The following is an 18,219-nucleotide window of genomic DNA, read 5'->3' on the forward strand; positions in this document are numbered from 1 at the left end:
TTTCTAGGGTTATCTTGTTTCTTATCATTTTCTAAGACATTATCAGTGTTGAGTTTATCTAGATAAATATTCTTTTATCTTTTATCTTATCTAGATAAATAGAGATTATTAATTTACATAGTTATCTAAGATAAAAATCACCGTTATCTAGATACATTTATCCAGATAATTTAATTTATTAAATGGCTTTTATTTATTATAATTTATAGGTAGACAATTAAGTAATTTATTAAGTAGGTAGTATTTACTAATAACTATCGACATTTTCGATAACATACTATTATACTATATTAAGTTATTCTATATTCCTACGAGCCTACGAAGAGTGCCATAAACCAATATAAAATAATTATCCGATAATTTATCTAGATAAAAAAAATGTTATCATCTTTATCTAGATAAATAAATAATTTAGTGATCTTTATCTTTATCTAGATAAAATTATATTTATCTCGGCTCAACACTGGATATCATACTGCGTTCTCAAGAGTAAATTAATTACGAGACGTTCCATATTATAATATTTCGTACTTTCGTAGTTCATAATATTATCATATATATGTTTGCATTGAGTGTACATGAATTTTATTACGTGTGTTTTTTCCATAATATTATTTCCTCTTCACAACGGTTTCATAGAAATGGACGAAAATCGCATCATACTGTGTTTATTATATTGTTGTTATTGAATATCACGCTGATTTGTTTAAATTAGGTCATTATTCACGGTTTGTTTTTATACACAAACTCGGACGACACCAGATTGTGGTTTCTACTATTATTACTGTTGTTGTCGTCCCGAGGCCTACATTGGTACAATTTTTCGTGTACCTATACGTACATTTGTTCAGGAACACAATACCAAACCTGCTATTATTATATTATTGTATTATTTATACGTTTCTTAAGTTATTTCATTTGTGATGTACTGACCGGATGATGGGCATCGATAAAAAAAAAAACGTAATTTATTAATCGTAAGAAGTTCAATATATAATCTGTGTAGGCACTTGAAGAGTATAGATTTCTTTCTGTTTTAAATCAATAAGGCCATCATATTATATGTACAGTACAACTAGTACTTGCCATTACAATTGTGTTCAGAAATATAACACTGTCAGCGATTTTTTTGAAAAGAATATTGACACAGTTACAAACAAGACCATTTGTAACATACGAGCATGTTTTTAGGGATTATTTTTTATTACTTTGTCTATAATGGTCGTCGTGAAAAAATCCAGTAGGAGCCATGCATATATAGTTTGTCAAATTTAAATAACCATTATAAAGCACTTTTCGTTTTATTCTTTTTATTTGAAAATATGGGAATTTCAAATAGTATTGCTATCATATTATTCTTGTAAGAATCTATAATATAATGTATAATGTATAATAATGTATAAAATAAAAAATAATAATTTTAATTTGTAATAATTTTATTATTATTATTATTATTATTATTATTAATATTATGGAGGTGGTAGTTAGACTATTGGTTTGTGGTTTATTATTTTTTTATATTGTATACTTAAATTAAACTTAAGCTAATTTGTACTAGTCAATAAATGATTGAAGAATAATCTCACTTTCTTAATAGTTCTTCATGTTCTGGTATGTCATTTTTTCCCGGACGTCGTGTGTTTTTCAACATAGTTTTGATACTATTATTTATTACTATCATTTATTATATTATAATTTTTTACTATCATAGTTAAAATTAAATATTATATTTGTAATACAATACATTACATTTTTTTACAATTATATATAGGAATATAAATTCAAAAAAAATTTTTTTTGAGGATTGATTAATGATTATAAAGTGATAATATAGTAATACATTCAACTTTAAATATTAATATTATACTAAATAAACAATTGAATTGTTCATTTTGTTAAAAAAAAAAAATGTTGTATGGTTATATTATACAATTTCAATAAATTAAGAATTTTGACTACTAAGTATATTATACAACAGTGAATTACGATACTTATTAGTTATTATAATTTTGATAGCACATAACTTTATCGTCAATAAATAAAATATAACTCATCATTACTATAGATACGAATCATGGCAGGATAAGTTGAAAGTTTTTTTTGTATAATATATGAATGCATGCATGGCTTTCATTCACTATATAGTTGCTCTTCTGAAGTTCTGAAGCATTTTATATACAATTTTGGGTCAAAACACAAACTTTATTTTGCATAAAACTGACAAATGACCGCGTATAAACAAAAAAAAAACTGTTCAGGTAGGATATTATAATAATATTAAGCGCTTTTCTGACGTGTTTATCTAGCATAAAACGTCACGTTATATCAGCATGAACAGACGAGGGTCACGATTTTCGCGGTTTTTTCCCCTCGGTGACACCTGCAGTGTCTTGTAAGTTGTAGTCGTCCGATTGAAAGTTGGAATATTGTTTAGGAATGGAAAAAAATGGTTTTCCCTTTCTTCTTTTTCGTCTTTCAGTATTTCCGTCTTGGACATGTTTGGTATTTGGGTACCTACCTTTCCAGGTCGCCACTGGGTATATATTGGCTGTGATTGTGAAAGCCGCGTAACGCTTTGACATTGATCGATAATTTACATACAATGCATGTAAATATAGGAGCTTCTACATCGGGGTACTATTTGCCCGTTTTCTGTCTCGTTCTTTTTCCCCGCCCTTCGTATCTTCCTTTACTATTTTCTTTTCATCCACACATATCTGTTGTTCTGAGACAGCCATAAATTTAAACAGTTTCCCTTACCGATTTCACTTCAAGATAGAGAGAAAACTACACTATTTTTATTTATGCAGAGCACACTATAAAAAAAAAATAATACTATTTCATAGATATACATTTATAGTTAGCGTGTACTATTTTGTATAATTTTATTCTTTAATATCTGAGTTTAATAGCTTATAATCCTTATACTTAAACGATAAACCTATGAAAGTATAGGCTTACTATTAATTTATAATTTGGTTTTAAATTAACATTTTACAATATCTCCACAATTAGTAAACACTTTATACATGTCAAAGACCATAAACTTACCTTCCTAGTATAAAGAAACAAACGAGCCCCACCAAGAAACACTTATAATAATATTATTAAACACAAAACTTAACAAAATATTTTTGTAGTTTTCATTTTAAAATATATTGTATGAATGTGTATATGTATATATTTTTGGATGTGATCAAAGGATGTGACATTTTGAAAAATACGAAAGTTTAATCTGAAGCGAAACGCAATAAAAAAACCTGTCAGACCGAAACGTTAACTAAAATAGAACACCTGTGTCAGGGTATTGCTTCATTTTCTAAAAAGTCAACTCCTATATTTCCCCTTTTAAACATCAGTTTGTAGTTTTGAATACAAATGTAATCGAAAATATTGCATTGATTTTATTTTAAAAAAGGATTTAACAATACTATAATTTGAAAATAATAGTAATACTTATAAGTTATAAATAATAGGTATTAGTACTGATTAAAAATAGATAAAGCAATAATACAAATTATACGTTTGAGTTGCAACAAAATTAATTTGTTTAAAAACAAGTTTCTTTTTTGAATTGGTAAATAATAATATGAAGTTCGATACTATAAAAATTAACGAAAATATTAAAGAGATTGAGAGTTAAGCACTTGTCTCACCAAACTCACTTAGAGACAAGCTAGTGTAGAATTGTTTAGTGGTTGTATGTTACTATACATTTGAATGCAATCATAAATCATCGTATTCGTAAATTTATTCTGAGTTAAGTTCGGCTCATTACATAACATAGTGATTATAATATGACATTTTAAAAATGTTAAATGCTCATAACAGTTATTTATGGATAAATATTTTCAAAAAGTATTAAATATAGTTTAAACAAAAATAATTGATGAATATTATGTAAGAACATTGATTTAAACTTTAAAAAAAATCTTAAAATGACGTAAACATAGATACTTATGTATAAATAAACTTGTACCTATCGTTCTAAATTAATAAATTAATTGCATATTATAAAAGCCATAAGTCAAAATATTTTTTTTTGATTCCATACCATATACAGTGCAAAAAAACGTTTCACTCGAAATTTAAATTTAAATTGTATTTTAAAATTAGTTCTTGAAATATAGGTATAGGTATAGGGAAATATATATTATTCTAAAGATAAATAACTATTTCAAGTGTGCCTAATTGGTTAAAATACGTATTAACGTTGTAATGATTTATGTGTATAAGAATCGGTAAATTGATTTATGACCCATCGACCATCGTCACCTTATACTGTGAAAAGGTACTATAGTAATAGGCAGTATGTGAAATCAAAGAAGATTTTACTCTAAACATAGGTGTCGGTTTACGATTTTCCGCACATTTGCAACTCTAGATGTTCCGGGCTTAAGAAGATAATAATATCAGGGGTCCGTGTGAAATTCAAGATACGCATAAGTCATGATTATTATACGTGGGAGGCCATGGCTTGTGTGGTCGACACGAATATTGTACATACAAAGGACCTAATTCTTATTGGGTTATTACATTCTCAACCCCAGCTCTCTGTTCAGAAGTCTGGACACATTACACAAAGTATCCAATTCATATTATACAGCGTGCATGTATCAAACATTTAATTTGGTAGGTATAAAAAAAAACGGTTGTATGAGCCGATAATTTGCACGAAAACGAATATTATAGAACAATACATAGGTACAGAAATAGGAAGTTCTAGTTCAGAAACTAGTGAGCAACTACGAATAATTTGACTTGGATATATTATACTCTTTTACCTCGATTTAAAAGTGATACCTTGGTAACCTGCAAATATTTGTACTACTATATACCTACCGATTAATATTTATTATTATTCGAGAAACAGTACAAAATATAAACGCAGTACCTACTAATACAAATTCGTGTGAAACGGAGTTTTGGTTAATAACTATAATTATTATTGTAAATTATTAATACATTCGGCTGACATAATTAATTAGTGTATAAAACTTTCTGAATAATTACATTTTACAAATTCATTTTTTGAACTGTATAATCAATGGAATGATATTCATCAGAAATTCAATATATTAAAATAACAACTATTATAATGTACAATACATTTTATACTTTTTGCTTGGTTTTACTTTTAAAAATAATGTTACATGTCTTTTTTTAGACTATTAAATTATTAATCAAATATTGTTTATACCTTATCGGACTTATATTCTAAAAGCATGGTCATAATGAAATAAACACATTAATGATTTATGAGAATTAATCACTATTTAAGTATTAAAACAAATATCGAACTTTATTAAACAAAGACTTCAGTTTTTTTAATTTTTAATGATTCAAACATTTAGATTTCCATCAATATGTCTAACAGGTATAAATAATATTATAAAAAAACAGATTATAATAGTAGATGAATAAAAAAAAAATTAAAAAGTTCCGATTGTTATTAAAAAGCTAAATTTCATAAATATTTACTTAATTTCTTTCTTTCTTTTAAAAACCTTTTAAGTTTTCAATTTTAAAGTGTCTTATAAAACTGTACGTTTATATTAGTAAGTAATTAGGTGTATATATGTTTATTCTATATATTGTCTATTTAGTAGTAAATGTATTTATTAATCCGATTGAATGCATGTCATGTAAATCTTGAACATGATTTTAAGACAACAGTCACTAACGATAACTTCTCTTTACCACGTTTGTTTAATAGGCTACCGCTTACTGCTATAATTTTAAACAGTTTGTAGCAGGTGCTTACAACGAGGATATGTTGTGGTTCAAATGATACTTATTCCCCCTATAACCATTCTAATTATTTTTAATCCAAATACTCAAGTAATATAAGTAATATAATACATGAAAAAGCAAATAAAATTAACTTTATAGTTTTCCTATAAAATATATACTGAATAATAGTTATGAATAATTAAATTTGAATAAATATAGCTGTATGAATGCAAAAAAAAAAAGAGAGTTTTACAAAAAAAACATTTTTTTTATTTATTATATTCCTTCAGTAGTCTTAAAAATTCTTTAATCTATAATTACTTAAAGTTTAAATTTAACTTGTTGAAATTATTTTATTTGTTTTAATTTGACCTACAGTTATACACAGTACGATTTTTTTTTTAATAAGTAAGTATAGTTATTATTTTTAAACTATTTTAAACTTTTAAAAATATAAGTAGGTATGTCTACTGATAACTACAACATTTATTAGAGTTTATTATAAATTTAAACCATCTGATTCATAAACGGTATAAATAGGAAACTATAAACATATAATTTTGAAATAATAAATATCTTTAGCACACGCGCGCATATAAACAAGGTCTTATAACTATTCAATATTCCCCTAATTTTAAATTAAACTTTATTTTTTGTTGATACGTCTTAAAAGTTTGTGATCACAGTCGTATTTTCCTTACCGACTTTTTTCTCACCAAAACATCAACTATACATTAAGCATTTTCTCTATACAAAAAAAATCAATCCTTCCTGCACCATACCCATACGTTTGGGGTAGAAGAAACACTAACTTTACCATACTAAATTACCATCCCACTACTATCAAAACAGATATCATTTTATTTTCCTCAAAGCAGACATTGCAATTTTACTTGTTTACAGTGTCTACAGTGTTTACAGTGTTTTTGTTATATTGTGTAATATGCAGTATTTACTATTTGGTAACATTCTAACCAATTTAATCGTTGAAATTTACTGTAGAGATAAAACTTTTTATTTAACCGGGCTAAGACAATTTTTAACAAAATATACATTTATTAATAAAAATATTTTGATCACTTCAAAGTCGATTAAAAAATAAGGTAGGTAGGTACATCTTAAAAATTCAATACTGTAAATTTAATTTGCTCAACCCTAGCATATCATGTACAAATGTTTTAATATAAAAGTTAATTAGTGTGTTATTCATAAATATGGCATTTCAACCGTCATTTGTATAGTGACTTAGTGCAAGACAATAAAATTACTTTTTAAAGCTTTGTAGGTTTTCTATAGGTATGAAAAAATACATCCACCAGAAAAGTAAAAGGAAAAAGAAGAAAGCTTAACAATAATAATAATAATAATAATAATAAAGACTCCCGTTGATATAACCAATCCATTGATTTCTATGGAATTCTCATCACAGATGACCTGTCATGTTTTCGTGGTAGTTTTTGCATCCAAAATGTACAGTCCAAGGGGGCATCCAATGATCATGCAGTTTTATTCTCTTTATAATGTACAGTGTACATACACAATTACTACGATAGAGACCCGTCACGTACATGGTATACTTTCACTTTGTAACCTTATAGATCACATTGCTGTCGATCATCATCACTGCGTTATTGATAGGTTGTTTCTGCTACCAAAATGGGCCAAGTTCTTAAATAATATAACTGGGTGTATGGAAGGTGCAAAAAAGGACACTAATAAGTCAGTTGCAGCAGAAAAAAGTCCAATAACGCTATAATTTTTTTTACTGTCTGTTTAAATCGGAACTTGTCGCAGGTCGTATCATCATACCTTGAAAGTAAACACTATTAATATTCATTCATATTATTTTTTTCAATGTTTGGTACACAATCAGTCGACTTAGCAAAATGTGGTTTAGATTATGTTTTTGTCGAATATAATGTAAACACATGTTTGGTTATACGGTAATTACGACGACAAATCGTACGGCAGAATATCATGGCTTTCTAATGTTTATGAGACGATTGTAATCTGCCGTGTGCATATATAGTAGTTCCATAAGAGATACAGATCTGATTGGACAATGTTACATTGTATTCGTTTAAAATTTTTATTTGGATAAGTGTTACGTCGTTAAAACAACTTCAAATACAAAAGCCACGAAGAAATGTAGTTTTTAATCGGAACGTTTGAAACGGGACTCCCAATTGTTCGTTAATATATTATATTTCCACGTCGACTATGTCAAACTTTTAGATAGGTACCAAATGACATTTTTTTTTAATCTATAAAATTCCGAATTTAATTGTGATTTTCATTTATAGTTTCGAATATTATTATCATTATTTATTTATTTATTATTTTTTTATATACATATTTTATCGTAGAAAATGAAAACCATTAAACATTTTATGTACCGACAGTTCAATTTTCCAATTCATTTTTATGATAAATTATTTTTATATAGGATTATAATTTAATTTTTATGATCTGTAATAATTTAGAAATTTTAGAAATTTTAGCAATTTTTATTATATTAAAAATTGCAGTATTTGGTTGAACTAAATTTCGATTTTAGATCGTTTCTTTTACAAGCAGTAAAAATAATTTAAAATAGTTCTGATAAACAATTTTGAATAATATTATTGATTTAAATTCTATCAGCAACTTATTAAAAGACAACGAATAACAGTGAATAACACATAAATATGAAATTGGAGGTCAAAAGCTAAACATAGCTTGACCAAGAGAATCAAAAGAAATGCAGGTGGTGGTTTATGTATAGTACCTACCTATATATTATATACTCACGCGTGTTATACACAAAACCGCAAAATGTGATATGGGATAATCATTTTGTTTCTTCTAATATCATAGAGGCTTTCTTTTTACATAGAAGAATATTTAGCTGGAGAGTATAACCAGGTCTGATTTCATCTGGTCAACAGCGGGGGGATACGGCTCGAAACTAGTTATTATTACCACGTAGGCATACTTACAATTTGCTTAGATTGCCCGTTACATGAACAGTGACTATCAGCAATAAAAATCCAAAGTAATTTATATTATATTATTCAATAAACCTCGGTAAAAGAATAAAAAATAAAAATATTGAAGCATAACATAATAATAATTTCTATTTATATAAAATTAAATTGTAATAGGAACCCACATTTATATTAAATAAAATAAACTATTTAGAACAAAATTTATTAAGTTTAACTTATAATAATTGTGAAACATTTAGGTAAATTCAAATTAATAGACATAGTCTTGGTTTTGGTAAATTAACAAATACCAAATTTAGAAATACGAAATAAACCAAGAGGTACGTATACAATGTAGGTATTTATATACAATCAATATTCAATTAATGGTTTTATACTCGTTACTGAAACATTGAACAGTATCTACTATTTATCGTCTGGAATATGAGTATAACCAAAAAATACTTATATATTATAAATTATAAATGTTAATAACTCATGTGTGTTGAATACATGAGTTAAATATAATAATCATCTAATTCAGATTATTATTTCTACTACCAAATTAATAGTTTTGTTTTAAAATCAGGTTGAAAACATCAATTATCCATAGTTAAGAAATATATATTTTATTTTAACTACATAATATATTTTTTTAAGTCTGATTAAACATATTTTATTTTGTTGAATTCCGATACAAAACATTATAATATATTTATGTATTTTCAATAACTCGAAAGTGCTGTTTTTTTTTATTAATCATAAAATGTGTCAACTGAATATTTGTCTGTTAAATTATTTTTATTATTAGGTATATACCATATGGGTGTTATGACATTTAGCATTGAAACTTGAAAATAGTTTTGTGAGGTCATTGTCCGAATAGCGATTGTATGGGTACCTACATGGCAATATATGGTTGTATGTATTTTACTATTTCATAGACTATTTTATAGTTGAAAGTGATGTAATTGAATACTATGGAGATATCTATACTGGATAACATGGCTAGTGTTATAATCATAATATGTCTGCGATGGGTCTAGTAGAACAGTTCTGCTGTATAGTTACTGAAGACATACTGTGCTGCTGTTATCAGCTGACTGTGACGGATCAATGTACAACAGGTTTGCGGTACTAAATGGTTGTGATCGTAATATTGTTATTGATAATATCGGAAGCCGAGGGGGCGAGGACCAAACGTTGTATGTTCCAGTCGCTTAATCGGTTACTGGCTTTGCAAAAAGCGAAAACGACGTTTACTACAATACTGTTGGTGTTAATGATGCGTTAGAGCGAGTCTATTAATAGGTGAAAATGCGTCGAGTGACCGCGATAAAAATGTACACACATATTTTGACGGCCATTGTTTAATCGAGCGTACTTTTAAAATTGTCGATTTAGGTACCCCTCTCACCTCTCTTGCCCATGATTATAATACAGGTTAATTAAATATTAAAAAAAAAAATCCTAACAATGATAATGGTTAATTGCATTTGTTCGGTGTTAATAGAAACAAAGTCAGCATGTAAAATAAAAAAAAAATGCCAATAATTATTTATTGATGAATAGTATTAAAATAAATAACGTTTTAATAAATATTGTCTTTATAAACAAATCGATTTTAGTAAAATTGAATAGCAAATCTTTGGTATAAAGCATTCGACCAAGTTTTTATTATTATGCGAGTTGTCTTATTGTAGTATACTTATTTCTCAATCATAAGTTTCTTAATGTACTAATGCACTTTCAATTATTATATAGGTCTGTGCCAGCATGAGAATAGCGACCTCATGGATCGTCATGTCTCTACTGACCGCCATATTCGAATCGTCTCAAGGCCATGATCATCACAAAGCGCTTAACAGTAAGTTCAAATGTAGTTGAAGAATGTTTAAACAATTCAATGTTGGACGAAAACGTCATACAAATAAAACAACTGAATAAAAAATCAATACTGAATGATTCATTTTTCTAAAGCTATTAATAATTAATAATTAATAATCATTAGTATCGATTAATAATTATTTATACAAATATATGCATTATTGAATGTTTAAATTTCTACGTAAAATACCCAAGTATAATAAAGTTACAGTTACCTAAATAACAATACAATTAAAGTATATCCAAGAAAACACAAATGTATTTAAAAAGTAATTGGGTAAGTAGGTAATAATTTCCCTTTTGAATAAAAAAAAATAAATGCAATTCTAAAACAAAATGATGAGCTAATTCTTATCACACAAGATAAAAAACACAGAACACCGTAAGACATTTCAAATATTTTTCTGTTAAACAGGAAAAATAAAATGATATTTCGACTTTTTTATAATAGGTAGTAATAATAAATAATGATATAATGGCAGTTACATTCAAATAACTTTCCACTAGTTATGAATTTAACCAACTAAAATAATAAATTATATAATACTCATGTAACCCTATCAAATTCTTAAGGCTGTAGTTCCTCTAATGGTGTTTGACCTGGACCAGAAAACCTTACAATTATTACAAAGAAAACAATAAAAGAAGAAACAATGTACACCGGAACTTGTTTATAATTTGCATTTAAATATATCACGATACACAATAAATCCAAACACCGGGATGGCTATGAGTGAAATGGCATTTCATTAATTTTTAATCAATTATTTGTATACTATTGGCAATACTTTTTTAATTACATTTTACTCGGAAGAAAAGAGAATAATTTATTAAATAAAATATAGTTTAACACAAAAGTTATAAAATGCGTGTATTAATGAAATATTGAATATCCATCAACCGTATTGGAACTATAATTATATATTTTCAAATTGGATTTAGTTCGACAATGATTAAACATTTCAACGTTTATTGTACACGTATATAATTTTGACCCAAAACAAATTACATTTGTCGACACGATTATATCGATTCATTGACAGCTTTAAACGTTTCGCGTAATACGAATGATTATAACACGATCGAGTTTAAAACCTTCAATGAGCAAGTAGGTGAAACGGCAAAACGAAATGGAGCCCTTTTCTAAAATATTTTTTAAAGAGTGATTTTCGTATTAAAAGTCGATACTTTTTTTCCATTCGAATAGGAACGTTTATAAAAAAAAAGCATCTTCCGAAACCTAAGCGCAACGGTTCTTCCGAAAAACCTATTCGTCTGTCGCGTCCCGTACCATTTTACAAATCCAATGAGTCCTTCGTCCTGCCGCCAACGTGTCACCACCACCGACGGCACAACAATTAATAAATAATACCTATAACAATAACAACAATTTACGAACGTTTCACGCGCAGATTACAAGATCAACAAGAAACCATGCTCGGTGAACAGCCTGGAGGGGACGTGCATGTTCGTGTACGAGTGCATCAACACCGACGGCCGGCACATCGGCATGTGCGTGGACACGTTCATGTTCGGCAGTTGCTGCGCGCACAACCTGACCACTGCGCAGCTGGCCATGTTGCCAGACTCGTCGGAGCCGGCGGTGCTGTTCACGCAGCCGGGTGGCAACGGCGTGTCGCAGCGGCCACAGCGGCCACACCACAGGCCGCACCGGCCGTCCCAGGTGATGACCCGGCCCAACGGCGGCGGGGACGCGGACGGCGCCGTCACGTCGTCGGTGGACAAGAAATACCACTACCAGCCGGCGTCGGCTACGCAGCAGACGCCGAACATGCAGCCGCAGTCGGCGCACGTCAACCGCGTACCGTCCACCAACTTCATTTCGAACAGCCGGCCCAACTTTTTGTCCAGGCCCGCTGCCCAGCCGTACACGACGACGACCACGACGACGACGACACCGACGCCGCCGCCGACGTCCACCGCCGGTCGGCCGCCCGTCCAGGAAGTGGACGACAACGACAACAAAGTGGACTCTGTCTGGTCGCATAGGTTTGTGCATAATAATATTTAAGTTGTATTCCTTATCACAGGAGGCCTATTGATAAGCTCACTCGCTGACCGAGCAATTCATAGCGGTTGTCATACTTTAATATTGTCATGAATGATATACGCTAGAACCCGAATATAAAACGGCCTGAAACTAAAACGTTACTGAATGCTTAAATTCGGTCAGCAATCAAAAAGTTTAGGCAAAGTGGTAAAAATACAATTTTGTTTTAGTTGTATAAAAACGACTTCATCTAAAGGTATCAACGAAATACATCGACTTTACCAAAAAAAAAAGCTTAAAAATTAGTCTAAAAGCATACAAGATACATAATATGAAACACTAAAAATATAAAATATGATTTAGAAATAAAAATTAGAAGTTTGAAACTTGTGTGCAATCAAAAGTATTTGTATCTATGTATGCATTCGATGGAAATAAGTTGTAGAAAATAACGACAAATCCTATATCAAGTTATGACATTATGCCGATTATTATTATACACCACAGACACACAAAGATACTATGTTTATTATTATTATTATTATTAAGTCCTCCCCATTTAAGGAACATTTGGTTTTGCTTATGATGATTGAGTTGGTATATCAAATTATTCATTTAATTTATCGCACACAAAATGTGTATACCTACCTATTTCAATTTAGTTGAAAATGTAGAACTTGAAAATTGTGTCGAATTGGTTTAGGAAATACTATTAGGTTTCCGTCGAATGTTATATTTATTACAATTTTTAAATCGGAATACCCATACAATATGCATGTCCTTAGAATAAATAATTAAAAATAATGATGCTACTTTGTCTTACTAAATTATTATTACTTAAAAATACATTTTTACATGTTTAGACCTAGTTGGAGTTCGAATATGGGTAACCATCATTCATTTATCACCAAGCCAAAGCCACTTCCTCAACACAGACCACAATATATGATACCATCGTCGACGATGTTGACGACCACTACCACTAATCCTATCACTACCACGACAACTACCACCCCAACTCCTCCTACGACAACGAGTACAACTACAACAACTCCTGCACCTGAACCACCACCACCGACCACTACAACTACTACCACTGATAAACCTTTAGTTATAAGTACAACAACTAGTCCCGTGGCAATGTCCACCACCGTTTCGGGTAAGCCGGAAAAACATACCGCCAAGCCGGGTGTATCGGCTGAGACCAATCAAAAATCAATGCGTACGTTATCAACATAAATAGTTTTGCATAGAATTAAATATTAATACGATTTTGTATTTCTTAGCTTGTGGTTTGGCTCCTTTGCACCCCAGGCACGAAGTCCGCATTGTTGGCGGGAGAAACTCTGCGTTTGGTAGTTGGCCTTGGCAGGTAAACAAATCGTCCACATTTTTTATTTATACACAATAATTCATAATATTTGAAATAACCATACTTCACCAATATTTTTGATCTTCTGCCTATATTTTTAAAAATAAATAAATAAATATTATTATCAATTATAGGTGTCTGTGCGAAGGACGTCGTTCTTTGGATTTTCCAGTACGCATCGATGTGGTGGAGCTTTATTAAATGAAAACTGGATAGCAACAGCTGGCCATTGCGTAGACGAGTGAGTAAACGATGAGATTCAATTTTGAATAAAAAAGTAATAAATTACTGTGTATAATAATCACAGCTTGCTGACATCACAAATTCGTATAAGAGTCGGAGAGTACGACTTTTCATCCGACCAAGAACCATATCCGTTTGTGGAACGTGCAGTTGCCCGGAAAATCGTGCATCCTAAGTACAATTTTTTCACATATGAGTATGATTTGGCCATGGTGCGATTAGAAGCGCCTGTAAAATACACACCTCACATAGTGCCAATATGTTTACCTGGATCGGACGACCTTCTTATAGGTGAAAATGCCACCGTAACTGGATGGGGACGACTAAGCGAAGGAGGCACTTTACCTTCAGTGTTACAAGAGGTAATAATGTTATGTAGTTTAATTAAGCATGTTTTTTCTGTCGTTTGTTATTATTCAATTTTTGATTATTCTACGATATACTTACCTTTTATTTTTACTGCTCAAAACATTGAGTAAAAAATTAAATTAATGTAAAAAATCAAATATTAAAAAAATACATCTTTTCTCATAAAATTATAAAAAATGTCTTCAGAGTTTTTATCACTCAAAATCCAAAAAAACAAAATATTACTGTCTTTATAGTATAAAATCATGGATTAAGTCTGGTGCAAGGGTGTGAGTAATGCGAGTTACGAAAAATTCCTCAACAGAAATTTCCTGTGTACCTTACTAGTTTGTTAGCTACTTTGTTAACTGTTATTAACAATATGTAAACTTTAATTTTAGTTTATAAGATTATTTTTATCTGACCATAAATGGTTTAAGTAATGAAAAATTATATGAAGTTTTCCTTCTTCTTATAACACTTGTTATGTGTACATTCTTACGGTTTACTTTGGTTAATATTTTATAAAACTAAGGTATTATTTGTATAGGTGAGTGTACCAATTGTTAGTAATGACAAGTGCAAAAGTATGTTTTTGAGAGCTGGTAGACATGAATATATACCAGACATTTTCATGTGTGCTGGATTCGACGATGGTGGACGTGATTCCTGTCAAGTGAGTGGAATCCAAATATTTTTTTAAAACAATACGATAGTTATAAAAATAACGATGTCTATTAATCTTTTAAGGGCGATTCTGGTGGTCCATTACAAGTCAAGGGCAGAGACGGGCGTTACTTTTTGGCTGGTATCATAAGTTGGGGTATTGGATGTGCAGAGGCAAACCTACCCGGCGTGTGTACCAGGATTTCCAAATTCGTACCATGGATTCTACAAACAGTCACATAGTTATATTATTACCATTATCATGGAGTTGAGTCTTTTATGTAGACTCCAACTATGACGCTAACTATACTTATATAGATATATATATTTGAAATACCGAATTGGTAGCACGTGTACGTTAATTTTCGACGTTAAAAAAAATTGTAAATTCTGTTTTTTATACGTATGTAAATAGTTTATACATAATATATTATAATCATAATTTTGTTAGAATAAAACCTTGCAATAAATCTATCTTCTGTACGAATAAAACTTTAATAATACATGCATACTATCAGAAATGTATAGTAAAATAATGATTCTAAAATCACATAGAATTTGTGTTATTATTTTTAAAGAATCCAAAAACTTGGATATTTAATTTCAAAATTTGATATATTCTCCTATTGAGATTAATTTATCTAGGTTCTTGGAATAATTCCAACAACAATTATTGTTTACAATAGTCTCAAGTTTTATTCAATTTAATCAACGTGTATGGTGTAATTTACTGCAAAAATGTTCTTACATTTTTTTTTTGCGCATGGAAAATAATAAATTGATTATTTTTATACCTGCAGCACGAAGGAATTTGTACATCTTACGATGAAGAAAAACAAGTAATTTATTAGAATTCTGCTATCAAAGGTTATAAAGTAAATTTTTAAGTAATTATAGCAATTTGAACATTTATATAAAAAGTACCTATAGTTATTTTTAAAGATAATAATATTATACAACTGATATAACTGGATAAAGTTAATAAATTTAAATTTCCTAAACTACGTTTTCCAAATATTTATCTTTGAAGAAATTTATTTTATAGAGGTATCTACTATGAAATAATATAATTTTTACAAAAGAAAATAATTGCATGTCATAATATGTTGTGGAAATATTATTCATACAATATTGAAAAATGTATATTAATGTATTAAACTACTAAAAATATCTAAGGATCTGTAAAGAATAGTTTAATAAATAGTAGGAAAAATTTATTTGATTTTAAGATAAAACGATAATATTATTAAATTAAATTAATGAAGTAATCAAAGTACTATTATAATAGGTATTCCGTTACACAGTACCGATATTGAGTATTAATAAGTGTTTTCTTACACTAAATATTTTAAAAAGATTACCAAAAGACTATTATATATTTGAAACTTACCTTTTATTTTCCTTAAATAATTGTCTATGGGACTGAGTGTCACTGTATTTCTATTTACTAGGTAGTTACTACTGAATAGTGAATAAGCTGAAAGGATTTAATCATATCCGCGTCATAATAAGTAAATTATATTGATTATTCAAGTAATTGTATATATGAAAATGTAAAAAGATGATAGTTGAATGTATTATAGTTATACATATTGAATGCTTATCTCTGAATAATTATTTTTTAATTTCACTTTAGATATAAAATCTATTTTAAATAGTATTTTACAGTAGATAAAAAAAAATAAATACTATTTTATTTTATTTTTCAAAAACTCGTTTTGTAACGCATTATTTTGTTTATTTTTAAAGGTTATTTTGAGTTAATTTAAATACTATAAAAATAATAACATATATTTGTATGCATTTTTATGCAAATGCACATAAAAATGTACAATTTGCATATTATAGTAAAACCCTATTTATAGAACTTAAACAACAAAATATAAATAATTATAAAATTTATCATCCCATATTTAATATGGTGAGACGCAATAAGTTATTCATAATATTATCTGTTGTGAAAATATATTATAATAAGTATGAAACTAAAAAATTCCAGGAAAAAAATTATATAAAATAATTTAAAATCAACTAGGTGCTCTGATCATAAAATTATGAGACGTCTATAAAATCTCATGGTTTAATAATTATGATAAAAACAACATATTATGAGTAAATGAACATAATACAATAATATACCTTAAAAGTGACCAATCATAGTTAAAACGGTATTTCCAACGTTACTTTTTCGACCGTTGTCCCGGGAACCTACAAATGCACAATATCATAAACGACATAAACAACGTGCTAATAAAACATTCGCTATAATTATGTTCGAACATCGCGGGACCTGCAATCCACCGCAGGTAGTTTGCCTTCCTGATAATATTATATTGCTCGCATAATCATAATCATGTCTCGCGAGCAACGACAGGCAGGATGGCTATAATAAAATATTATAGTCGACTATGTCCTGACTGACTCGTTGACTGTTCAACTTAGAGCGTAAATAATGATATCTTGAGGCTTGAAATTTTCATGGTACCTTCGTACCATCATATAAGTGTGCACTAAATGCATCTTCCAAAATTCGCATTTTAATGTGGTGCTTGCACAAGTATTTTTAGATTCTAGATGATTGATGAAAATTTTTAAGTTTTGAATACCATACACCGAACATTAAATAATGAATTGAACGAAGTTTACGGGATCAGCTAGTAATATTATATTTTAATCTGATTCAATAAATAATAATATAAAAATATCAACCCAAGTACTTAGGTGGACATAGCTGGAAACTATAATCGCCAACTTTATGAAAATATATTTTATTTTTTCAAAGGCACAATGGAGCCTAGAATGACACAGTTGGTAAGTCTTAAATATAATATAATAACGATATAATGTCCTTGATGACTATTTTATTTTTAAAACAAAAACACAAAACCAAACTCAAAGACAAAATGTTTTTATACGTTTTTAAAATTAAAATATGTTTTGCTTATATTATTTGTGTGAATTATATTATACCACGCTCAATTTTTAAATAAAAT

General features: G+C 28.9%; 1 protein-coding gene across 1 annotated transcript in view; it reads left to right on the top strand.

Annotated features, from left to right (window-relative positions):
* LOC132945153 (serine proteinase stubble) overlaps nt 1-15,700 on the top strand; it is a 34,277-nt gene extending 18,577 nt beyond the window's left edge. Inside the window, exons 2-9 of the mRNA XM_061014813.1 lie at nt 10,464-10,566; nt 11,999-12,596; nt 13,461-13,819; nt 13,884-13,969; nt 14,104-14,210; nt 14,277-14,574; nt 15,111-15,236; nt 15,311-15,700. Coding sequence (XP_060870796.1) covers nt 10,476-10,566; nt 11,999-12,596; nt 13,461-13,819; nt 13,884-13,969; nt 14,104-14,210; nt 14,277-14,574; nt 15,111-15,236; nt 15,311-15,469 — 1,824 coding nt within the window. The 5' untranslated portion in view covers nt 10,464-10,475 and the 3' untranslated portion in view covers nt 15,470-15,700. The remainder of the gene's footprint in view (nt 1-10,463; nt 10,567-11,998; nt 12,597-13,460; nt 13,820-13,883; nt 13,970-14,103; nt 14,211-14,276; nt 14,575-15,110; nt 15,237-15,310) is intronic.
* The last annotated feature ends 2,519 nt before the right edge of the window (nt 15,701-18,219 follow it).

Source organism: Metopolophium dirhodum, chromosome 5, assembly GCF_019925205.1.
Source record: "Metopolophium dirhodum isolate CAU chromosome 5, ASM1992520v1, whole genome shotgun sequence".
In the NCBI taxonomy this organism is placed as follows: Eukaryota; Metazoa; Arthropoda; class Insecta; order Hemiptera; family Aphididae; genus Metopolophium; species Metopolophium dirhodum.